Raw genomic sequence first — 25,458 nt, 5'->3', positions numbered from 1 at the left:
TAGTATACAGATATCACCAACCAAAACAAGTCTGCCATTCTGGTTTTGTGCCATTTGCTGCAAATTCCAATCTCCACGTAGACATAAATACAACAGCTAGCCCCATTAACTGCAAATGGATTGTGATCTGGGTGAGAAAATATTTTCAATTTAAAGTTTACCCCAGAAATCCAAGGAGGAAGTCTATTTAAAGTTATTTGCTTTTCTCCCCCAGAATTTTTTTAAATTTTTTTGTTCTCTTACATAGCATCTTAAGTATACATTCACATAATTGTTATTCTTCTTTACATTTATCATTCTTATACATTTATTATTTCATTTAATAGGTTATAATATACAGTTTGGGTTGCTCTATTTACCATCCCTTCCGCCTGTTGTAACACCACTTTATTTTCCCTTTCTTTTCTCCCTCCCTCCCTTCTCTACTTTCTTCCTTCCTTCCTCCTCTCCTTCCCCTTCCTTCTTCCCTTCCCTTTCTCCTACTCCTACTCTTCCTCTTCCCCTTCCTACCCTCTTTCCTTCTCTTCCTCTCCCTTCCATCCTCTTCTCCTTACCTCTTTCTTCTTTCCCCCATCTTCCTTTCATTCTCTCCTCCTCTCTCTCTTTTCTATTATTGTAGGTTTCTCTTTCAGATCTCAGTTTATGTTTCCTTGGGATGGTATTTCCGCAAGCCCAAATATAATTTGATATCATTTCTTATTCCCTTACCTTTGCTAATCTATCCTATATCCCCCCCTTTATATCTTGCTTTTGGATATATATTATATATTTTCTTTTCTGTTTTCCACTTCTCCCCCCCCCTTTTTTTTTTCTATTTAATAGTGCATCGTCTGGGTTCTATATCTTCTCCCTATTTTCTTTTCTAGTTTCCTTTCTCTAGCCAATCATAAAATCTTTGCCATGTCTTGAAGTACTCCGATTCCTCTTTATTCTTTATTTTCATTGTCATTCATCTCTGCACAATCTAATATCTTTTTTATTATCTCTTCATCTGTTGGTAGCTTATTTAATTTCCAATTTTGGGCAAATACAATTCTTGCTGCTGTAGTTACATGTATAATCAAATAATTATCCTCTTTCTTGAATTTCTCTGGGATAATACTTAGTAAAAATATCTCTGGTCTAAATTCTATTTCTTGTTGTAACATTTTCTTTAACCATACTCTTATCGTAGTCCAATATTCCCTTGCTTCTGCACATGTCCATCACATAATACGAGCCCACTGCTTGTTGACACTTCCAACATTTCGCTGATTTGTCTTTAAACATCTTTGCTAATTTTCCGATGACATGTGCCATCTATAAAACATTTTGTATAAGTTTTCTTTGTAAGCTGTTGACATGGTTAATTTATAGTTCCTTTCCCATAGTTGTTGCCACTTTTCTAGCTCGATTGATCATGTGGCCAAAATTCTTTGCCCAAGTTAACATTGTATCTTTAACCACTTCTTCTAAGCTAGTTCTTAATATATAGTTTCTTAATTATTTTTTCTTCCGTTCCCATAAATATCTTATCCAACTCCGAACTTCCTAAGTTAAAACCTAGGATAAAGCCCTTTTATCCTTTTCATATCTTGATTGTATTTGCAATTGTGAAAAACATCCTATATCAATCCCTTGTTTTTGTTTTAATTCCCCCCTTTCTGTTAAATATCTTTGTATCTAATGATATTTTTCGTACTACTGATATTTGGATGTGTCAATGCTTCCAGTGTTGAAAGCCACATTGGTATTTCTAAATAGTGTTTCCCTTTCACTCTTTCCCATATTGTTATACTTGCGAATGGCTCTGCGCACGTCAAGCTTGTGCCATCTGTGTTCTCTAGGATGTCTCGGATGAGGACAGAAGTCCAGAAGGATGACCTCCTGGCTCCGATGGAGCCAGTTGACCTTAGGAAGGAACGAAGGGTCTAAATGGAGACAACCCTGTCTGGGTGCATGAGACATAGGTCCTCCCTGACTGACAGGGCCACCATCTCTGAGATCCTTCATGCAGAAGTGATAGCGGTCAGAAAGGCCGTTTTGAAAGTCAGGTGTTTTAAATCACAGGATCGGAGTGGCTCAAACGGTGGACCGACCAGTGCCCTGAGTACAGTGTTCAACTCCCAAGTCGGGTATCTAAGGATGACCAGGGGCCTCAGGTTGGTGGCTCCCTTCAGGAAACTGCGGACCTTGGGATGACGTGCCAGGGTGAGGTGCTCGCTGGAGGTCAGGACGGTGGTCAGCGCCACAACCTGGCGACGAAGCATGTTGGCCGCCAACCCTTGGTCCAATCCCTCCTGCAAAAAGTCCAAAATTTGCGGTATGGAAGCAGAAACGGGATCAATCTGCTTTTTCATGCACCACTTGGCGAAGGCTGACCAGATGGAATCATAAATTCTGGTAGTCGATGGTTGACACAATGCCTGAATGGTTTGGATGACCTTAGTGGAGAACCTGTCCCTCTCTAGGAGGTCACTCTCAAGTGCCAGACAGCCAATTGGAGCCACTGAGGCTCCGGATGGGATAGGGCCCTCTGGCTTAGGGAGACCTCTTCTGACAAGATTCTCCACGACTTGGGTATTGACAGGCTGACGAGCTCGGCAAACCATGCCCGTCTGGGCCAAAATGGCGCTATCAGAATCACTTGTTCCGAGAGGATCTTACGAATCACCCAGGAAGAGGAGGCAATGGCAGGAATGCGTAGAGCAGGCCGGGTGGCCAGTGGCAAAGAAGGTGTTGACTCCTTCTGCTCATGGGGAGTGGAATCTGGAGAAGAAGTGAGGGAGTTGCGTGTTTTCCGGGGTGACAACTGACGGATGGCCAAACCTCTGTGTTATCTTGAAGAACAGGTCCGGGTGCAGGCGCCACTGAGTGGCTCAGCCAGTCCGCCTGAACGTTGCTCACCCTGGAGATGGGCTCCGCTCGAAGCGATGACAGATGCTTCTCCACCCACTTCCTCCGCCATCAGCGATTTGGATCGGGTGCCCCCCTCGCAGTTGACATGCACCTTGGTGGCTACATTGTCTGTGAGTAGCATTACATGCTGATCCTGAATGGTCAGCTGGAAGTATAGAAGAGCTAGAATTGCCGCTTTTAACTCCAGCCAGTTTATGCTGTGCTTGAGATCGCTGGCGGACCACCTGCCCTGCACAACTTGATTGCTGAGATGGGCTCCCCACCAAACAGGCTGGTGTCTGTCGTGATGATCAGATGATCTGGCTCGTGGAAGAGACTGCCTTTGGCCAGCGCAGGAGACTGCCACCACTGCAGGGATTGTCGAACCTTGTGGGGGACAGGAATCAAGTCAGGAGAGTTGTTGGCCTTGGCCCTTTGGTGGGGCTGGAGGCACTATTGTAGCTATTGAGCGTGCAATCTTGTCCATGGCACAATTGACAGGCAAGATATCAATTTGCCCAGGAGTTTCGACAGCAGGGCAATGGTCACCCTTGGTGAAGATTGAACTTGGGGTACCAGGCATCTGAGGCTAGATATCCATTCCTGAATAGAAAGACTTGGCAATTAACAGTGTCTATTATCGCCCTGAAATGCAGCAACCTGGTGGTGGGAGTTAGGTGGCCTGCGTAATAAAATCTCAGGAACCTGCGGTGAGCCCTGTGAACTGGGATGTGGAGATATGCTTCTCTGAGATCTATTGACGTTAGCAGATCTCCTGGTCTGATGCAGCCCAATATTGACTGGAGGGACTGCATTTTGAAGCGTTTGTATACTAGGTGGTAATCTAATTTCTTTAGAGCTAAGATTCCTCTCCATCCTCCCGAGGTCTTTGGGATCAGGAATAGGATGGAGTAGAAACCTGACCCCTCTTGTCCTGCTGGCACTGGTTCTATGGCCCGTATCTCCTGAAGATGTTGGATCTCCTGCTCCATTAGGGATCTTTTGGCCGGGGAGGAGGGGGTGGGACAGCGGATAAAGTGGGGAGGGGGAGGAGAGACAAAGTCCAGGATCAGACCCAGTCGAATCATTTGGAGTACCCACTGCTCTGACGTGGTCTGCTCCCATCGGTCCTGGAATAGCTGCAAGCGGCCTCCGATGGGAGCCATCTGCTGGTCGTCACTTGTAGCGACAGAAAGGCCTGGAACCTGATCCACCACAAAAGGGCCGCTTGGTAAAGGGCTGCTGACGGCCCCTATACCGAAATGTCTGACGGTCCTGCACATATGGACAGTGATACTGTCCAGTGCTAGTAGATGGTTCAGAGGCACGAAAGGATGCTTCCTGAAAAACCCGGAACCTCTACGCTCCGCCTTCTTGGTTACAGAAGGCATGACCTTATTTTTATCTTTATTTTCAATGAGGACCGGGTCCAAGGCCTTCCCAAAAAGTTTCCCTCCCTTGAAGGGAGCAAAGGCCAATTTCCACTTGGAAACTCTATTGGAACTAGACCTGCGTGGGAGTTTAGATCGTTGTTTAAGATCTTCTGTAATGCCTTGAGAAATGCCCCCTGGCCTCCTGCATTTCCAGGGATAGAGCAGGGCCCTGATCCTCTACATGGGGCTGAGGTAAGGGCTGCTGGGGCGCCAGGGGCAGAACTGGCAGGGCATCCTCCTCGGCTTCCAACGGGCAATGAAATAAATCTGTATTGTCCACTGTGGATGGCCTAGGAAAGCCTGCAGAAACCAATGAGGCATCGGAGGAAAATTCCTGCCTAGTAAATCCCCTGCTGGTTGAGGGCCTTGGCTGTTCTGAGTCCTCAGCTGCCTCTGCCATTGTGGAATTGTTGGTAAAATCCGCAGCAGGCAGTTGAAACCCCACTCACCACCAAGATGGTATGGCAGATATCATGGTGGCTGCTATGCAGAGTGTCCTGAAATTGATGAACTGGTGCTGGCAATCAATGACTGTGTGGCGCAATCAGCGCCCTGTAGATATCACCAACTGGAGTATTACCATAGGACAGCCACAAACTCCGCTGCCGCAACTCTGAGGACGATAGACCTCTCTACTGGCCTTTGGAGTTAATCCGCTGCCTAGACAGACAGAGGCTCCATGCAGCGATCTGGAGAGAGCAACGTTCGTCGGGCAGCTCCGATGAGCAGCACGGAAGAAGGCAGCGTCTAAAATTGCCGCCATGTCAAATGCTATGTAAAAACGGCCACCGTGCTGAAAAGCACGGGAGAATTGCAGTTTAAAATGGCTGCCACAACAATCCAGTCCCCGCAGTGAAAGGGAAAGCGAAGTTCAGTGCTAGAAGCTGGGGAACGAGACAATGATGTGAGCGGCTGGGTCCTCACACCGCTAACCGCTGCGCTAGAAGCTGGGCTTGATCGCAAGGGTGCCGGCAGAAGCCACTCATGTCGCCTTTTGCCACCCGGATGACCGCGCGCGCCCGAGCTGAGCCCAGGACACGTCGGCAAAGTTACTGACGATAGAATAAGACAAGGAATGCTCACCAGACCTGCTCTCTGTGAAAGAACAACAAGGAAAAGCAAAACTGGACTCTCCAAGCAGCGCACAGGAGAAGTAACATATAGCATCAATCCTCCAAAGATTTCCAGATAAAGTAGGCAAGTTATATATTAAATTATTATTAATTATATTGATCAATCAAATCCTTTATTATGGTCAAGGACCAGATGGTATAATTCAGTTACAATATTAGAGGGGGAAATGGGAGTGGGATAAAGGTAGCTGAAAAATTATACAAAGAAGGGAAACAGTAGGTAACTACTGGAGTATCGGAGCATATTTAAATCATGAGATGGCACAAACTGTAATAAATGTTTAACTATTAAATAGTTCTGAAGCTAATCTAGTGTAGTATTGAAATACTAAAATACTTAACTAAGTATTTGAGTATTCTGCCACAATCATTCTAAACCACTTTTCAATGGCATTACCTCTTTCAGTTCCTTAGAAAACTTGATCAGCCTATCATTTTGCTAAATAAGTGCTATCTTGTTAGAAAGTTATATAACACATTTTCAGATAATACACTTAATTGATTATCTTTCTTCTAGAATACATGGTACAATTGTTGCAAAATTGAAAGAATCTTTAATCTGTCTTTTGTACTGGCAAAGTAAGGGTGGCAAAGCATGTCTGCAACAGACCTTGGATAAAGGTTCGGGTTAGCTTGGATAAAAGTTAATTCAGTTAATCCATTAGAGAAAATCTAAACTTATTCTTATGGAATGGAACAGCCTTGTAACTCGGTATCTGAAATCCTGATTGGTCTTTCTTTGGCTTTATCTATTTATGGTTAGGAGATTTAAAACAAGTGGGACAGATTTAACACAATAACATCTATGAGTTCTGGCTCATTTCTGGCATAAAAGTAATTATTTTGCTTTTTTGCTGCTGGAAAATAAATTAGATAAAGAAGACTGATCATAGCTCTTCTCAGCAATTAAACAACCATGATTCCAGCAAAGGTGGATTTGGTTGAAGTAATTCTATATAGAACATACTATTTTCTCTCAAAGGATCAGTAAAATTTGTTTCAATATATTTTTTTAAAAAAAAATCTTGTTCACATAAAACTTTATATTGCTAATTAACATGGCCCCAAGGAAGAGATAAATATATAAAGTCCTTTAAGTTCCTGGATCCATGTCCCAATTTCTCAGCCTAATTTTCCAACTACTCCTTTATTAAAATGAAAGATTCTAGCTGTGAACTGAAAGCATTCATAAATGAATCAGATAACTGAAATAATTTTTCCCTTCAAGCTACTGCAGGAATAAGTAGCTATTCCTGATAACTATGAAATAAAGCAAATGTTGAAGTTTAACTGTTACCTATGGTAACTGTATCCTATTTATCCTGTTTTGCTCCATTCTCACCATAAGTAGGAATAACTGATAGTTATAATTAAAATGGGAACTGAGAAATGATGAAGAGTCCTGAAAATATTTACCTTCCAAAATCACAAAGTTTTAGAACAGCTGTGTCAGGGTCCAACAAAAGATTCTGTGGTTTTATATCCCGATGACATATTCCAAAGGAATGGATATAGGCTAAACTTCGGAATAATTGATACATATACAACTGTAATATAAAAAATAAATATTGTGATCAAAGTTTCCATATCAAAACATTTGCAAATAGAAAATTTTATCAGATTTTTATAATACTTGAAACACTATCTCAATGCATGTTTTCTTCATAACATACACACTTACACATCTTACAAAACATTTTTTCACATTTCTTTTGGCACAGAAGGTACCACTACATTACAGAACGTATGCTGTTATCCTTCATTTTAATGTTACCATGGATGTTTCAAATTTGCTATTCTCTATACTGCTATTGTCTACATTTGGTAAGCTGGCAAGAGTTAGTTGGGTCCCAAATTAATTGATTAGTCTCATCCCAAATATGAAGCATGATGGTGGAAGTCTCATAGTCTGAGGTCTCCAAACCAGAATGGCTTATAATCACTTTGGGAATGGATCATGAATTGTATTTACAAATTCCAAAGGAGAACATCAAATTGAAGCTTAAATGAATATGAGACATGCGTCTTAAACACACAAGTAATGGCATCTGCCACAGTCTTTTCTTATTTTTTTTTCTGCCAACTGCCCTTCAATAGAAGATAAGCATTCAAATTTGCAGAAAGACATATTTGCACCAAGTAGAGGTTTCTCATCTTCTGTTTGCTTCAACAGGTGAAGATAAACAGATGAAACAAAAACATCGGACAGGATGCTCACACGTGTAATTATTTATTAATGTAATTATCTATTAATTCCTACAGATGCAACAGAGAAACACAAAGTTTCCTCAATCCAGAATATTAGGCATATTCTGTGAAATACTGAGAGCAATTAATTCCAGGGTTACCATCACCAGAGTCTCACCGGCAACAACATTCTCCAATGGCTTTTACACCTATAAGGGTTTAATGAAAAGTAGCGCCACTTTCCTAGTAGTTTCCATAGCTTAAGTTTAAATCGGGAATTTTTAATAAAAGAAAAAGGGAAAAAGAATCACTTGGTTGCATGGGGGATTATAAAAATTCATAAAATAAGTAAAATCTTTGAAATGAGCTCTTTTATTGTTTGTATTTACTTCTGTATATAGTCAATATCATTTGCTAGATACATCTGCCAACGTTGGACAAACATATCAAGCCTGTTGGACAGGTTTATGAAACTCCACATACTGCCTTTTCAATCAGGTCCTGACATAGATCTCTTCATTTGAATCACACAGGGGGCCACAAAGTTATTCTTTCAGATCTAGAACTTTTCAGCTCCTACCCTTGGCCACACCTCCTGCTCCGCCAGGGCTCCTCCTCCAGGGGATTCACCTCTAGCTTTTCTCCTCAGCTGACACATCCCCATCCTTTTTCCCTGGCCAACGGGCCAACCCAGATGATATAAGGTTGTGATGGCGAACCTATGGCACATATGCCTGAAGTGGCATGCAGAGCCATGTTGCCTGGCACACACAGCATCACCTGTTCCTCTTCCGGTTACTGCTGCGCATGCGCAAGCGACAATCAGCTGGCCATTGTGTGTGTGGTAGTGCCAGAAATGTCTTCCATTTTCTGGCGTGAGAATACGTCCCGGCCAGACGATCGGCGTATGCGCATGTGCAGAAGTAACCGGAAAACTTGCTGGCCAGCGTGCATGCCCATGCCAGAAACCGGAAGTTCATTTTCCGACACGCGCATGCCCCCTGGGCAGCTCCTCTTCCTGTTCGTGGCACAGACGGGCATGTGCACATGCGAAATGCTCCCTTTCTGGCACTCGGTGCCGAAAAGGTTCGCCATCACTGATATAAGGTTTCCTGCTGGAGCAGGGGGTTGGACTAGATGACCTCCGAGATTCCTTCCAGCCATGGATTGCTGTGCTGTTTCAAAGCATCCTCTGAAACTGTGTCTACTGCCAGGGTTTGTGGTCCTTCTTTCCTCTCCTTTTTCTCTCCCTCCTTCCCTCCATATCTCATTCATTTTCTCTTCCCTCTTTCTTTCTCTTCCCTTCTTTCTCTCTTTCTTTCTCCCTTCCCACCCTTACTTTCTTTCTTTGTCTCCTCCCTCCCTCTCTCTCTTCTCTCTCTCTCTCTCCTCTCTGCCCCTTCCCTTTGGATGAAGCTGGCGTACTCCCCCGCCCGCTCTGTCCTTCCGGTTGATTATCAGGGACAGAAGATCAGGTACAGGGGAGCTTCCACCCCTCCCCTTCCTTCTCCTAACAAGCGTTTGGCTTTCCTAAAGCCATTTGGCAGCAGCACATCCCTCAAACCCCAACACTGGCAGCCAGAAGGCACAAATCGCACCGTGGCTTCTGGCTGCCGGCATTGGCAGCTAGCCGATTGAGTGATGGCTAATTGTCCTGGGTGGCAGAAAGCCCAGGACAAACCCTGCTTTGGCGAATGGGATACGCCGAAGTGCATGGGACGGAGGGGCCGTGGCCCATTGGCCAGAGCGAATGGGTGGGGGCATGTCAGCCAAGGAGAAAAGCTAGAAGTGAATCCCCATATGAGGAACCCTTGTGGAGAAGGCGGCATGACTATGGGTAGGAGCTGAAAAGTCCCATTCCGATTCTTTCAATTTGGGAGAAGATAAAAGGTGCACATCACCAGGTCTGGACTGCATTAGAATGTGGTAAAATTGTGAGATCCAACTTTGCAATTGTCTCTTGGATGGCTGGAGATATAAAGCATTGCCTTGTGTCTCCAAGCTTGCTCAGTTGTTTAAAAGTTGTAACTGTAGCAATGTTGTACTTTTTGTTGATAGCTAATTCAAGGAAATCCATATGAATACTTTCATCTGCATTCCTCACTCCAAACGTAACCATGAATTTTCCTGCTGAAGCCTAAGTTTTGTTTTATTTTACCCCCTGCAGGTAAAGCTTTGTGATATTCCATGCACTGATGCTTCCTTTCTGGATCATAACGATGAGTCCACATTACATGTATTGTCATAATGCTCTGAAGAAATTACTCACTTTCATTGTCTTGGTGTGACAAAAATTGATAAGTTTCAGCTCTTGAAACTTTCATCTCTGCCATTAGCATTCTAAGAAACTATTACAAACTTCACACACATTGACAAGCTTGATAATTTAGCTCTAAATGATCTGCTGTCTTTAATCAGTTATTCAACTTTTCTCATGTAAAACTCAAGAGGTTATCACAGACATGATTACACTTGATTACAGAAACAGATTGTTCGCCATCTTTCCATTTTTTGACCTAATACATATACATACAATACATACAATAGCAGAGTTGGAAGGGACCTTGGAGGTCTTCTAGTCCAACCCCCTGCCTAGGCAGGTAACCCTATACCGTTTCAGACAAATGGCTATCCAACATCTTCTTAAAGACTTCCAGTGTTGGGGCATTCACAACTTCTGGAGGCAAGCTGTTCCACTGATTAATTGTTCTAACTGCCAGGATGTTTCTCCTCAGTTCTAAGTTGCTTTTCTCCTTGATTAGTTTCCATCCATTGTTTCTTGTCCTGCCCTCAGGTGCCTTGGAAAATAGTTTAACTCCCTCTTCTTTGTGGCAACCCCTGAGATATTGGAACACGGCTATCATGTCTCCCCATGTCCTTCTTTTCATTAAACTAGACATACCCAGTTCCTGCAACCGTTCTTCATATGTTTTAGTCTCCAGTTCCCTGATCATCTTTGTTGCTCTTCTCTGCACTCTTTCTAGAGTTTCCACATCTTTTCTACATTGTGGAATATTTAAATGGTTGTCCACTAGGACTCCCAAGATCCCTCTCAGAGTTACTACTGTTGAGCAAGGTACCACCTATACTGTATCTGTGCATTTTGTTTTTCTTGCCTAAATGTAGAACCTTACTCTTTTCACCATTGAATTTCATTTTATTAGATAGTGCCCAATGTTCAAGTTTGTCAAGATCCTTCTGTATCTTAAGCCTGTCTTCTGGAGTATTGATTATTCCTGCCAGCTTGGTGTCATCTGCAAATTTGATGAGTTCCCCATTTGTTCCCTCATCCAAATCATTAATGAAGATGTTGAAGAGTACTGGGCCTAAAACAGAGCCCTGGGGTACTCCACTGCATACTTCCCTAATGACACAGTATTCACAACCAGTGTCCTAAACTGCATCTGGCAATGAATTTCAATTTTGGATGTGGCTGGCAATCAAAAATTTACTCACATCACATTGTTTAAAACCTAATGACAGGTTTCAACTTTACAAACAATAGCCATACAATTTTTGTTCAAAGGAATTTCCATCAAATGGAAGAACAGATGTTAATACTGCCATCTGTTGGTGATTTTTAGTACCAAGCCATTAAATTCATACAAGTCCCATAAAACAGCACCAACAGCATTTTAGCATGAAAGTTTAGCAACCATTTCCACAACAAAATTGAAGTAGAGGAGTGTTAAATGGAAAGGGAAACAACATTTACTGTTTCCCTCCAGAAACAGAACAGGAAGAGATAATGGCTGTCCATCAAAAGTAGTCTGCTCTATGGAGTACACTTTGAAAATAGAGGCCCAAGTTCCACAAATCTTCCAGGAGGTAAAAAGTCAATCAACCACAGTCAGATCAATTCCAACAAAACAAATTGCAAAATGGAAAGAAGAAAACAAAAGAAAGGGAAACAACAAGCAATTCAAATAAAATGTGATAGCATATGGCTTTGAATACCATTATGGAGGTGGAGGATATTCTGCTATCAAATAAGGAGTAAGGAGAAATAATAGGAGTTACAACTTTAGAGCATATTGACTCCAAAGAAAAAGGGATGGATTTCCTACTAAATAAATTTCAGTTCCAAAACTTTCTGAGTGGTACAAATACAGACAAATAACATAACCAAGAATTATTCAGTTTCTCAATTCTTTTCACTTACCTTCACAAATATCATAGGGAGTGTCTGTTTGGCTCTACTATAATGCCTTGCCACTCTGTATACTGTCTCAGGAACATAGTCCAACACCAAATTAAGATATACCTCATCTTTCTGGAAAGGAAGAAAAGAAAAAGAAAAAAGAAAAGCTGTAATAAGATATCCATATCATAATACTCATTACTATTATAGCATAGTATGGTTTTTCAAGCACATATACACATTTTTATAAACTTGTTAAAATTTGTTATCTGACAAATGTCATTTATGCAAAGGCTACCACTTATGCAAATAAGGTTATATAAGGAATGCAATAAAATTAAATCCTATTTCAATACCAACTTATCATATGAAGTTTATTTGAAACAGAGGTATAGAAATATGAATATTATGAAGTAAATTCATCTATTACATTAGGGGAAAGAATAAGAAAAAAGAGGGACAGTGACAAAAGAACTCAAGGGGAACTAGATAGTGAAATATATTATAAGCGTGCTATTAAAAAATCCTAACATTTTAAACATTCAAAATGTAACCTAAAAACAGATTCTACCCCCTGAAGTTACACAAGAATGAGAACTATATTTGTTGCTGTTCAACTACATATTTGTTCCACCAAAATGAGCCAGACTGCAAATACTGCTTCAAATATCCTGCCTTTTATACATTCCTTATACATTCCTTGAAAATACACACTGCTTCGTATGCATTATGTGTATGCATTCAGCCATCCCCTACTTTTGTTGTCAGATAATGAATTTTCAAAATGATAAGGAGATGATTCACACTAAAGCTTTGTCTGTTGCTTGTATTTGTCCTACACATCTGTTGACATTCTAAAATATCTTTTTTTTTCCAACTCACCTTCTCTCCACTGGAGTAAAAGAAATAACGTAATCTGACAATGTTACAATGATCAAGCTTTCTCATGATTTGAAGCTCTCGATTCTAAAAAAAGAAACAATATTATTTAAATGTCATTTTCTAAAATCTCATCACTTCATATGATTTGATATATATGCTGTATGAATATTTTTAGTGCACTTAGACAGTATGTTCAGTATTTAAAATCATTTAAAGTATATAATATGTTAACAGAATAGGTTCAAATAAAATACAAATTACCAGAAAAATTGGGAGGTTCATGGTAGTATTTCTCAATTCCTAGGAAAATATATGTTACAGTATATTAGATGCCTGCAAAGAATAGTTACAGAACTATTGAATCTAAATTAAAGCATCCATCTAGCATGATTGTCTAGCTATCTCATGAATCAACAAATAGAACTCTTATCATTTTGGGCAATTGCTTCTACATTAAGTTTTTCCAACATTCAGCTGGAATCCTCTTTTTACACCCCGAGATTATACAAAATAGGACTTTACTTTCTTCTATATCATATTTTTATCTTTTGGGTACCCCTTCAATATTTACTTATCAGTGATATCTAAAATCCTCTTCATAAAAATTTCATTACTAATTTCCCAATTATCATTAAAACTTCTCATCTCTGAGCCTGCCCCAAGTTCTCTAAATTCTTCTTAGAGTAGGATATAGAACTGAGAACTATTTTTGAATGGAAGTCTCACTAAAGTAGAATAAGATAGAATAATTGTTTTCCGTGATTTTCATTGCTATTTGAGACTATAAATATGTAAACTGTGCAAGAAAGAAAAAAAAGCATATGCCACAGTGATCGATACCGTATTTGGATTAAATCCAAAAAAGTCCAGACCCTCCTGAAAAGAAAATACAAATACTACCATGATAAAATATCTAATTTTTAATTGAGAGTAATCAAATATTACAATGCAATCCTACTGCCCTTTACAGAAATTAACAAATTACTGTAAATATTATACAAACCAATAGAAAGGTTTGTATAGAAGAATCACAACTGCAAAATAAATTACATTTTGTAAGTTTGCCTGTAACTGATCATACCAAAGTCAATACAAATATATCTTCAGTGAGGAGTGGAGCTGCCTCAGTGAGTTCCTGCATTTGTCTTTGTAAATTATTCCTTACTATTTTAGGTTGCCCCAATTTCTAGGACTGTTTGAGATTGCTTGGGGTTTTTTCTTTCTTTTCTTTTAACTCTAGAGCTTAAAAGTTCAAGCACTCAAGTTTTAATCATTCAATCATGATATGCTATATTTCTCTGCAAGAATCAGCAAGGCAGCGAGTCACAAGTACAGGTAGTCCTCGACTTGCAACAATTGAGCACAAAATTTATGTTGTTAAATGAGACATTTGTTAAGTGAGTTTTACGACATTGCAACAATCATAAATATGAACCAGTTGCAAAACCTCCAAATTTTAATCTCATGACCAAGGAGATGCTGCAGTGGTCATAAGTGTGAAAAACAGTTATAAGTCACTTTTTTCAGTGCCTTGTAACTTTTAATGGTCACTAAATGAACTGTTGTAGTACCTGTAGTATATATAGGTAACTGAGGGCTACCTGTATATACTTTGGAATTTTTTCTGCTGGCTTGTAAAAATCCTGTTTCTGGAAGCATAAGTTAAATGCAACTGCTCAGTAGGGGATACTTTACTCAGAAGCAAGGCAGGATGGAAGTAGCAGAGGCTGCCTCTCTTCATGTAACTTTCAGGTGTAAAGAAATGCCAGAGGCCCTGTGTGGGTGGTTGGGAGCCAAAGCAGACTAACAGCTTATATGGGATCAACTTTTTACAATGACAGAATCTGTAGGTGTGTTGAATTGTCATCATGTGTTTCTGACACCCAGCAGAACAGAGCATTCCCTATATGCTTTACTTCCTGTCTGCTTCCCATCTACTGGCTTGTCTTCTGCTTGTCTGTCCTTTTTATTGAACGTTGCTTCCACTGTTACCTTCTGCCAAGAGCTGCCTTCTTTTGAACTAACAAACCCTTGTTTATCTAGGGCTCCAATTGTTCAAACTTTCCCATCAAGATCTATCCCGCTTTTATTACTTTGTAAGTAATTCAAAGTGGTGAATATACCTAACACTCTTTTCTCCTATTTTTGCTAATCTCTTGGGGGCTGAGGGTGAGTGACTGGCCCCAAATCACCCAATCAGCTTTCATGCCTAAGGCGGAACTACAGAACTCAGAGTAACCTGGTTTCCAGACCAGCATCTTAACCACTACACTAAACTGGCTCTCTTCTGAAATGATCTTGAAGAGCCCTACCAACACAATATTTACATGAGTCGTAATACAGTATGCAAAATGAGGGAATGCTAATGTATTTATAAGTATTGGTTAGTTTCTGACTGATTATATATACATAGAAAAATAGCTTCCATAAATTAAACACTGCCAAAATCCCATGACATAGCTAACTCTTGCATGCTCTATTTTCATATGAGAATTCGTGTGATTGGGGCTATTTTAAGAAAAATCCATAACTTAAAGCAACAGATCCTTCCAGGTAATTGTTTTCTGGAGAGTGGTAGAAGCAAAAGAGATCAACTTAAACATGATAGTAGATAACTGGTAAGACGTGAGTAGGGGACAGTAATCATCAAATGATGAAGCTGTGTGTTCAATCAATATCAAGTGCTCATCTAGGACTTGAAGAAAATAGTTCCACTGATTAATTGTTCTGACTGTCAGGAAATTTCTCCTTAGTTCTAAGTTGCTTTTCTCCTTGATTAGTTTCCACCCATTGCTTCTTGTTCTGCCCTCAGGTGCTTTGGAGAATAGCTTGACTCCCTCTTCTTTGTGGCAGCCCCTGAGATATTGAAACACTGCTATCATGTCTCCTCTAGTCCTTCTTTTCATTAAAGTAGACATACCCAGTTCCTGCAACTGTTCTTCATATGTTTTAGTCTCTAGTCCCCTAATCATCTTTGTTGCTCTTCTCTGTACTCTTTCTAGAGTGTCAAGTATGACCTTACCAAGGCATTATAAAGTGGTAATAACATTTCATGTGATCTTGATTCTATCCTTCTGTTTACGCAGCCTAGATCTGTGTTGGCTTTTTTGGCAGCTGCTGCACAGTGCTGGCTCATATTTAAATGGTTGTCCACTAGGACTCCAACTACTATTGAGCAAGGTACCACATATACTGTACCTGTGCTCACAATGAACTATGAATTCTTGGTAAAATTCATTTTAAGTTAGGATTACTAATAGCGCTGTTCAACAATGGCAAAGACTGCCTTGGAAAACGGTAGGCTCTCCTTTCTTGAAATGTTTAAATAGAAGATGGATGGCCATCTCTTGGGGACTTTGCAGTAGTAGATTATTGACTGGGGAAAGATTTGGATATCGCAATTCAGTGCAATAACACTTAAAAAAGAACTGCAATAAGAAAAAAGTACTTCTACTTCTCTGGCTATAGATTTGAAATATGTTTCTTCATAATACATATGAACAAATAGGTTTTCTATTATGAACTTTCATTGCTTGCAGCAAATACTACTTGCTTGGCACACGTATTTTTTGCCCCCAAAGAAAACTGTGAGTAGCAGCAGTTTGCATGTTTTTATATTTAATTGGCATAGTAATATTCTCAGTAAAATAACTCAGCAAATAGTACAACCAGAACCTCAATCAAAAACATTAACATGAGTAATAACCAAGTGTAGTAGAGCTTGCAAAAGAAGAAAACACTAAATACTAAGAGGGGGACAACAAAGACGACTCATGAACTAAATTTCACTCTAACTTCTCCATTTGTATTCCATAGTAGATAGTCCAAAGCTGCCAGTTTCAGTCTGAACGCATGGTTTTAAAAATGGCAGCTTCTCTCACCCACTTCCAAATGCAGCCAGATGGCTACTATATGTGACACTATATGGTCCTATGGTTTGATGCAGCAGGGCTTTTATACTTTCAGTATGCTCCTCTCTCATCCCTCGGGCAAAGGAGCAGAAAATAGGCTTAGTGTTTGCAAATACTACAGAAATTCTTCTAAAATCCAAGTAAATCAGTATTTTAAGGACAGTAAAATGATTACTAGAACTTTGGAATCATTTGTTTAAAAATTGTCTTGTTTTAAACTTAGATTTAGCTTTGATTTTATGACAAACTCTCAGAGGATAAAGACTTTGTTTTGGGTTATGAAGATTGAAATTGTCAGTTTCAGATTTTGAAAGCTTGCACTCCCTTAGAGGAAATAAGCATATGAGAAGTTTTACTCATTCCTTCTTTCTATTTTTCTAAGTTACACAGGGCATGGATAAGGTGGCAAGCCTCATTAATAGCCTTTCCTTTATGGGACTCTTGCCTGAGAAGTACGGCCCACTCTCACCTTCCTAGTCTTTCTTAAACAACTTAGAATGGTTTTATTTCATTGCGTTTTTGCCCCAAGTTTCATCAGGGTTCAATTTTTTTTTCAATAAGAATTTTGAAGTATTAGTTGTTTATAGTGTTGCTGTTTTATTGTTGATTGCACAGGATCTACGGGGGAGTGGTCTCAAAATAAAAATAAAATAAAATAAGCTGTTCTTATCAAATTATGAAGGAAAAGGCAAAATATCAAGAACATTGGAAAACAGACATGAAGCAGCTGCAACTTAATTGTTTGAAGTTTGGAGAAAACTGAAACAATTGGGGAGGTCACTGAAAATAAATTCATCTCTTTGAAAACTATTTCTGCCAACAACTGACATCTGGAGGTTAAAAGAAATAATACATTTTCTGTAGTTTGAATTTTTTTTTATTAGATTAGAAATTTGATCTTTGTTAAGTAAGGACATCTGGTGGTCAGAAGGTATAATACACAGAAAGCCTCAAATGGAAAACCTGAGAAAAGTTATAGGCAGAAACACACACCCTCATGTGTCACATACATATTTGAATAAAGACATACATGTAAATTATTTTTACTTTGGTAAAACTCTACTTCAAGCTCTGTGTCCAGTTCTGCACTCCAACTTTAAGAACAATAAACAAATTAAAACAAGTTCCGAGAAGGGCAAGGGGAATCAGCCTGGCTAGCCCCACCCTGACAAGCCCACAAAAGGCCACAAACGTGCAGGGACCAACAGTATCCTGCAGCAGCTATAGTCCGCTGGTCATTTGGTGCGCACTGGGGCTACTCGGCTTCCTGGTCAAAGCAGTAGACGGAGGCAGAAGTATGTGTGGAGAGTGTGTGTGGGGGAGAGGCAGGCAATCCAGACGCCCTGTGCGGGCAACAGGAAACCTGAGAGTTGGTGGACAGGAATGGGCAGCCAGCCATGAGAGGCTGGTCTTCGCATGGCAACAACTGTAGCACCTGGCCACTCGCTCCAGCCCAACAACTCCCGGCTTTCTGTGGCCCACACGGTGCTTCCAGATCTCCTATCTTCCCCCCTGCACCTCTGCCTCCATCTGCTGCCATTGCAACATGAAGATGAGCCTCCCGCGGCTGCCCAGCACTCCAGCGTACCAACTCTCAGCTTTGTTGCGGCTCACAGTGCACTTCATCGCGTGTCGCCCTCTGCCTGGACAGATAATCAACTCACTTGCGCTGTCTATGCTGCAAATGCTCCAGGCCACCATCGGCCCTGTGTGCTCGCTGCCTCCTCTGCTGGCTACACCCACCCCCTTCACTAGGGCTTAATTTTGGGTAGGGCTTATATTAGGGTTCGTGCACGCATTATATTATGGGCGCGAAGTTAGCCATCACTGACCTATAATAATATAAGGAATGCTCTGGTGAAGATACAAGTCTGTTGGTTAGGCACATGAAGGAGATGCTTCTAACTGAGAACCCAAATAATATCAGCAAATGAGATAGATTACATGATGCCACGAGGACTAGCAACCTGAAAATTACTATATCAAGACCAAAGTAGATGGGTTTGAGAGGAAAACTGGAACAAAAAATTAGTGATAAACATGTGTTGTCTTCAGTAAGGCATTTGATAAAGTAGACCATAATACTAGATATAAAGTAGAAAAATGTGGGTTAAACAGCATCACCACCAGATGGATTCGTAACTGGCTGACCAACCGCACTCAACATGTAGTCCTCAGTAGAACTGCATCTACATGGAGAGAAGTATGCAGCGGAGTACCCCAAGGCTCTGTTTTAGGCCCAGTACTCTTCAACATCTTCATCAATGACTTGGATGAGGGGATAGATGGGGAACTCATCAAATCTGCAGATGACATCAAGCTGGCAAGAATAGCCAACACTCCAGAAGATAGGCTTAAGATACAGAAAGATCTTGACAGACTTGAACATTGGCAGCTATCTAATAAAATGAAATTCAATGGTGAAAAAAGTAAGGTTCTACATTTAGGCAAGAAAAACAAAAATGCACAGGTACAGTATAGGTGGTACCTTGCTCAATAGTAGAAACTATGAGAGGGATCGACCTTTCGTCTTACCTGAACGGTTGTTCTATGTGCACTGTGGGAGAGTCCAAGCATGGGTTATCTTCTGTCTATTTTGCCAGAGGCTGAGAAGTAAAAGCTTTGGCCACGTTGCCTCAGATGAATCGACCACCTCCGGACGTTGGACCAGAAGACCACAGGGTGAGGTTGGACTGTCCCGTAGTGCACATAGAATGACCGTTCAGGTAAGACAACAGCCCTTCTCCTGTGCGCTGCTTGGAAAGTCCAAGCATGGGACATACACAAGCAAAATGTCTCAAGGGAGGGAAACTGGCTGGTCCAGGGTCCCCACATCAGTGTGAAACTTTTGTAGCACACATCTCCCAAACGAAGCCACAGCTGAGGCAAACATGTCCAGCTTGTAATTTCTGATGAAGGAGAAGCCCAGCTTGCCTCCCTGCAAATCTCCTCGATTGACGCTTGTGTAGTCCAAGTGGCTGTAGTGGCTGCGCTTCTGGTTGAATGAGCTGTAATGCAGCCTGGCATGAGCCTGACCTGATGTTTGTAGGCCTTTGCAATGCAGGCTTGTAACCAGCGACCTATGGTGAATGATGTTACCTTCTTCCCCATGGATGTTGGCTGAAAGGAAATGAATAGAGATTCCGTCCATATGAAGGAGGCGGTTCTCCTGATGTATCTAAGGAGAACTCATCTCACATCCAAGGTATGCCATCGCTGTTCCCAAGGATGACTAGGTCTCAGGCAAAAATCGGGCAAGATGACCTCCTGGGCTCTGTGGAACCAGGAGTTGACTTTGGGGATGAAGGCTGGATCCAACCGCAAAATGACTCTTTTGGTAGAAAATACAAAGGTCCTCCCTCACAGAGAGGGCCACCAGTTCAGAAATCCTCCTGGCAGAGATGATAACCACGAGGAAGGCGACTTTAAAGGTTAGTAGCCGGAGACTGGTGGACTTCAATGGCTCAAAAAGGGGAGAAGTGAGGGCCTGTAGAACCAGTGAATGGTCCCAAGTGGGATATCTCTGTAACGTAGGAGGCTTCAGCTTAGTTATCCCCCTCAGAAAAATGTGAACCATCGGATGGTGGGCAAGGAACTGTAATTCGTCAAACTTCAAAATTGTGGACAAAGAGGCAACTTGCCTGCGGAGAGTGTTGGGGGATAGTTCCGTCGAGACCCTCCTGAAGGAAGTCCAAAATTTGCGGGACTGACGCTGAGGATGGAGCTATCTGCCTCTTGGTGCACTATTGGCAAAATGCAGCCCAGGTTGCATTGTAGATGTGGTTCATGGAAGATCGTCTGGAGGCTTGTATGGTGCGAATCACCTTGTTGGACAGATGATCCGCTGTCAGGATCTCCCTCTCAAGTGTCATATGGTCATAGGACTCTCATCCTGAGGGTGAGGGGAAGGGGAGGGAAGGCGTGCAGACGCCTGGAGGTCACAGGCATTGGAGAGCATTGGTTCCTTCGGCCGCTAAGGATGAGAACCGGGAGAAGAACCTCAGCAGGTGGGTGTTCTCCAGACTGGCAAACAGGTCCACTGTGGCGTGGCTGAACCTCTTGGACAGATGTTGGAAGAGGTCCAGATGCAGGCATCATTTGGACTGGTTGATGATGGTTCTGCTCAACCAGTCCGCATGTAAGTTGGCGGCTCCCGAAATGTGCTCCGCCCGTAGGGAGGGGATGTGCTTCTCTGCCCAGAGGTCCATCTGCTCTGTTTCCTGCATTAGTACCCTGGAATGGGTGCCCCCCTGCTGGTTTACATGCACCTTGGCTGCCATGTTGTCTGTGAGCAACATAACATGTCAGCTGGATACCTGTCCCTGGAAGTGGCGGAGCGCCAAATGTGCTGCTCTCAGTTCCAGTGAGTTGATGTTGTTGCAGGTCCTCCGGTGACCACCGACCCTAAGTCACCAAGGACTACAGATGGGCATTGGATGTTATGCTCACACGACTTGGTTCCTTTAACAGGCATCCTCTTTCCATGGCTGATGACGTCCACTACTCCAGGGAATGACTCACTCTCAAAGGGACCTTGGCATTGGAGCTGCTGCTCCCGGACCTCTGATGCGGGAGGAGGAACCATTGAAGGGTCCATGCGTGTAGAGGAGCCCAAGGAACGATTGCTATGCAAGAAATCATCTTTCCCAACAATTGTGAAAGAAAAAGCACTTACACCATGCAACGTGTTCTGACTCGGTCCACGATAGATCGTATGTTGGCATGGCATTCCTGGGAGAGATGAACTTCGCAGGTCTCCGTGTTTATCACTGCTTCCAGATGAAGAAACTTGGTGGTGGGTACCATATGAATTTTTTCTATGTTTATGGAAAACCCATGACTCTGGAAGATCCGGACCGTGAGTTGGAAATCCTGACCTGCCTGAAGCGAGGACGACTACTGGATAAGGATGTTGTCCAGGTAACATTGAGTTCCTACAGGCTTTTCTCGAAGGTGGATCGCCATCACTGCTAATAGCTTGGTGAAAGTTCTGGGGACCAATGAAAGGCTGAAGGGCATGGCCCTGTATTGGAAGTGGAGTCCTCCGTAAGAAAACCTGAGGAACTGCCTGTGGGAGGGCCGAATGGGGACGTGGAGATAAGCCTCCTTGGGATCTATAGAAATTAAGAGATTTCCCTGTCTGATGCAACCCAGGATGGATTAAAGGGTTTGCATCTTGAAGGGTTTGTACACTAAATGGACATTGAGCCATTTCCAAAATAGAATGACTCTCCATCCACCCGAGGTCTTCGGGACCAGGAAGAGGATAGAGTAAAATCCTAGTCCCTGATGGTCCTTGGGCACCGGCTCTATGGCCTGGATGTCCAGCAAGTGTTGGATCTCTGCTTCTATCTGCGTCCTTTTGACGTTGTCCCTGGGAATGACATCGAATGAAGTGTTTCAGGGGAATGGAACAAAATTCTAGATTGAGGCCAAGCCTTACTGTTTGCCGAACCCAGGCATCTGTAGTGGCCTCTTGCCATTGGCTGGAGAACACTGCTAATCGACCGCCAATGGGGTGACCAGATTAAAAGTCACTTAGACTAGCGAAGGGGCTGGTTGTTAGACCCTCAAAAGGGTTGCCTGGTCTGAGGCTGTCTGACCCAATCTCTAAAGATTGACCTGTAGTGAGGTTGGTCAACATTCTGGGGGTATGGTCTTTGATACGAAGGGGAGTTGAACCTTGTCTCCGGGTTCTGAAAGGACTGCCCACGATAGTAGGAAGTGGTCCTTCGCTCCACCCTCCTATACATATGAGGAAGAGTCTTCCTCTTATGCTTACCTTCAACTAGGATAGGGTCTATTGCCTCCCCGAAGATTTTGCCACCCTTAAAGGGGGCTGAAGCTAACTGCCACTTATATTTCATGTCCGCTTGCCAGTGGCATAGCCACAGGAGGTAATGAGAGGTGACATTGGACGCCATGGCCTTGGAAGCAAACTTACCCACGTTGAGGATGGCGTCTGCTGAATATTCAGTGTCTGCTATCAGTTTGTTGATAGCCTGCTGCAGCCTGCTGTCCTCGGGAGAGGTTCTGGCCCACATCTAATGGAGCCAGAGCAAGGATGCTCTATTAAAGAAGGAAGCCGCTGTAGCTGATCTAATCACCCAGGCGGCCGCCTTGTTTGTCTTGCAAGAAGACATCTCCGCCTTCCTATCCTCCACCTTCAAGCCTTCCACTATGTCGGAAGGGAGGATGGCCGAAGAGACCAGAGGAGCACCCACAGTTGGAACTTTAAGGAGCTCCTCGAAGTCCTGATCCACCCCATACATCCTCCTATAGATCCCACTGGGGCAACGATGGCGCCAAGTTGGTGCCACTGTCACTGGATGACGTCTATAAATATTTTGGGGGAAGGAATGACCTGTTCTGTCATTGGCTCTGTGAACAGAAGAGCATTAGTATCCTGAGGGACTGGAACAGTATCTGTCAGCCTTCATCCTCAGTTCCCATGGATCCTCTTCCCCCATGATCAAAACTTCACTGTGGAGGGAGGGGGGGAGGAGAATGGGGATCCTGCATGTAAGTCACACCAATTTGAGGCTGGGATTGCAGGCCTGATAATTGAGGGAGTCCTGGTGGAGGATGGCTCGGAAAGCCTCTCTGGAGCAGTGCTGACTCTAGCCCCTGCATTATGGTCTCAGCAATAATGTTACACCATTCCTGAGAGAGACCAGGGCCCTGATCCTCCCCAGAGGAGAGTCCTGCTGCTGTGGGAGTAAAGGGAGCAGCTGGAGCAGAAGGCCTAGTAACAGAAGCAGGCTCCGAAGCTGCAGATACTAAGCAGGAGAGAGGAGCAAAATTCTCCTCTTAAGAGGCTGTCTGAAAGGGATGCATCTCATTGGTATCATTAGGTGACCAATTCAATTGACTATCTTCCAGAATCTGCGAGGACAGTTCTGTCTCCAAAGGGTGGGAAACCTCAGGCGTGCTCCAGGAATTCTGGAGGCCCTGTCTGCTTCTGCCTGCCTCTGGGCCTTAGAGAATTGTTTTTCCAGTGCTCTTTGCCTCATCTTTGCATCCTTTTCAGAAGCTGATGAGGCCCTCCTTGAATCTAGGACCTGGGACTTGCCTGAAGATGACCTCTGCTGCCTGGGGGGAAGATTCAGCCAAGCTGCTGCTTGCAAGAAAGGAATGGTCTGCCATTTTGAAAACGATCCAACCGTTAGTACTCCTGAATTTTCCCACTCTAGTAATAATTCAAAATTGGGGCAAATCCCAAGCCTGGGAAGATCCCCCTCAATGCAAAGCTGGCTAGTAAATCCTAAATTAATTTTGCCTGTACCTCATAAAACAAAGGGACTGCAAAAACCTACTGCAAATGCCAGCAACAGAAAAATGGTGCGAAACCGGCAACATGGCTTGCAAGCACCGCAGGAAATCTGAAACCTGGAGCAGGATCTGAAGCCTCGGTCTTGAATGCTGAAGGCGACAATCCTAGGAAGCGTAGAGATGCCTGCAACTGAAGGGGCAGGCTGCGGGCGCTTGAAAACCCAAAGAGTGGAGTTAAGCTTGAAATAAGCTGCCGCTCCCTCGTGGTGTGAAAAAAAGGCATTGGCGCTCCCTCCAAGCCATTAGAACGCCTCCAAAGTCACTCACGCCGCGGTGATCAATTCTAATGCTGCTGCGCTGTATCTTGATGGGGGAAGAAGCCTCCAGTTCAAATTAGCCCTCCTGTTGTTGTCTTGAGCTTTTATATCCCTAATTGGAAGAATCCAAGCATGGAGAATGACTAAACGTGTCTCCGAGCCAGACTGAGAAGAAAAAAACTGGGCTCAGCTGAGAGGAACAGGATGGCCAAAGTTTTTACTTCTTAGTCTCTGGTCAAATAGACAGAAAATAACCCATGCTTGGACTCTCCAAGCAGAGCACAGGAGAACTTGGAGTCCTAGTGGACAACCATTTAAATATGAGCCAGCAGTGTGCAGCAGCTGCAAAAAAGCCAACACAGTTCTAGGCTGCATAAACAGAAGGATAGAATCAAGATCACATGAAATGTTAATACCACTTTATAATGTCTTGGTAAGGCCACACTGGGAATACTGCATTCAGTTCTGGTCGCCACGATGTAAAAAAGATATTAAGACTCTAGAAAGAGTGCAGAGAAGAGCAAGAAAGATGATTAGGGGACTGCTGGAGGCTAAAACATATGAAGAACGGTTGCAGGAACTGGGTATGTTTAGCTTAAGAGAAAAAAGGACTAGGGGAGACATGATAGCAGTGTTCCAGTATCTCAGGGGCTGCTACAAAGAAGAGGGAGTCAAGCTATTCTCTAGGCACCTGAGGGTAGAACAAGAAGCAATGGGTGGAAAGTAATCAAGGAGAGAAGCAGCTTAGAACTAAGGAGAAATTTCCTGACAGTCAGAACAATTAATCAGTGGAACAACTTGCCTCCAGAAGTTGTGAATGCTCCAACACTGGAAGTTTTTAAGAAGATGTTGGATAGCCATTTGTCTGAAGTGGTGTAGGATTTCCTGCCTAAGGAGAGTATTGGACTAGAAGACCTCCAAGGTCCCTTCCAACTCTATTATTCTAAATATGTGTGTAGCTGGATGGAATATTTACCAAAGATGGAAGAGTAAAAACATTTAAGACATTCAAAAGCTGTTAGAAGACAGTGGGTAGCATATGATCTATTATGAAAAACGAATGAATCCTGTCACTCACTTAACAAACTGAAGCATTACATAACGAGAACATGAAAATAGCAGAATTGCCACCTCCAATTACTATAGATTCACTCACATACAATACTGAATAATTCACTGAATTCCTTAAGTCTCTATGGATAGACTGAATATTCTCCTACTTGGGTAGATTGCAGGGACTGTTACAATAAGACCAACTGTTACTAACTCTGATTTTGAGACTGCTATTTCTTTATTTCCCTCAAT

At 42.6% G+C, this 25,458-nt stretch overlaps 1 protein-coding gene across 7 annotated transcripts in view; it reads right to left on the bottom strand.

Moving 5' to 3' along the window:
* Nucleotides 1-25,458, bottom strand: part of GSK3B (glycogen synthase kinase 3 beta) — a 129,438-nt gene that overhangs the window by 54,896 nt on the left and 49,084 nt on the right. For 4 of the 7 annotated variants that reach the window (XM_081941664.1, XM_081941666.1, XM_081941667.1 and 1 more), the window contains exons 3-6: nucleotides 12,915-12,953; nucleotides 12,654-12,737; nucleotides 11,793-11,903; nucleotides 6,860-6,990 (exon numbers count right to left, since the gene is read on the bottom strand). In XM_081941664.1, coding sequence (XP_081797790.1) covers nucleotides 6,860-6,990; nucleotides 11,793-11,903; nucleotides 12,654-12,737; nucleotides 12,915-12,953 — 365 coding nt within the window. The remainder of the gene's footprint in view (nucleotides 1-6,859; nucleotides 6,991-11,792; nucleotides 11,904-12,653; nucleotides 12,738-12,914; nucleotides 12,954-25,458) is intronic. The other 3 variants (XM_081941665.1, XM_081941668.1, XM_081941670.1) reach the window with 1 other exon arrangement.

The sequence above is a fragment of the Natrix helvetica genome (genome assembly GCF_964273705.1).
Source record: "Natrix helvetica genome assembly, chromosome: 2".
In the NCBI taxonomy this organism is placed as follows: domain Eukaryota; kingdom Metazoa; phylum Chordata; class Lepidosauria; order Squamata; family Natricidae; genus Natrix; species Natrix helvetica.
This window is presented reverse-complemented; position numbering and strand designations above follow the sequence as displayed.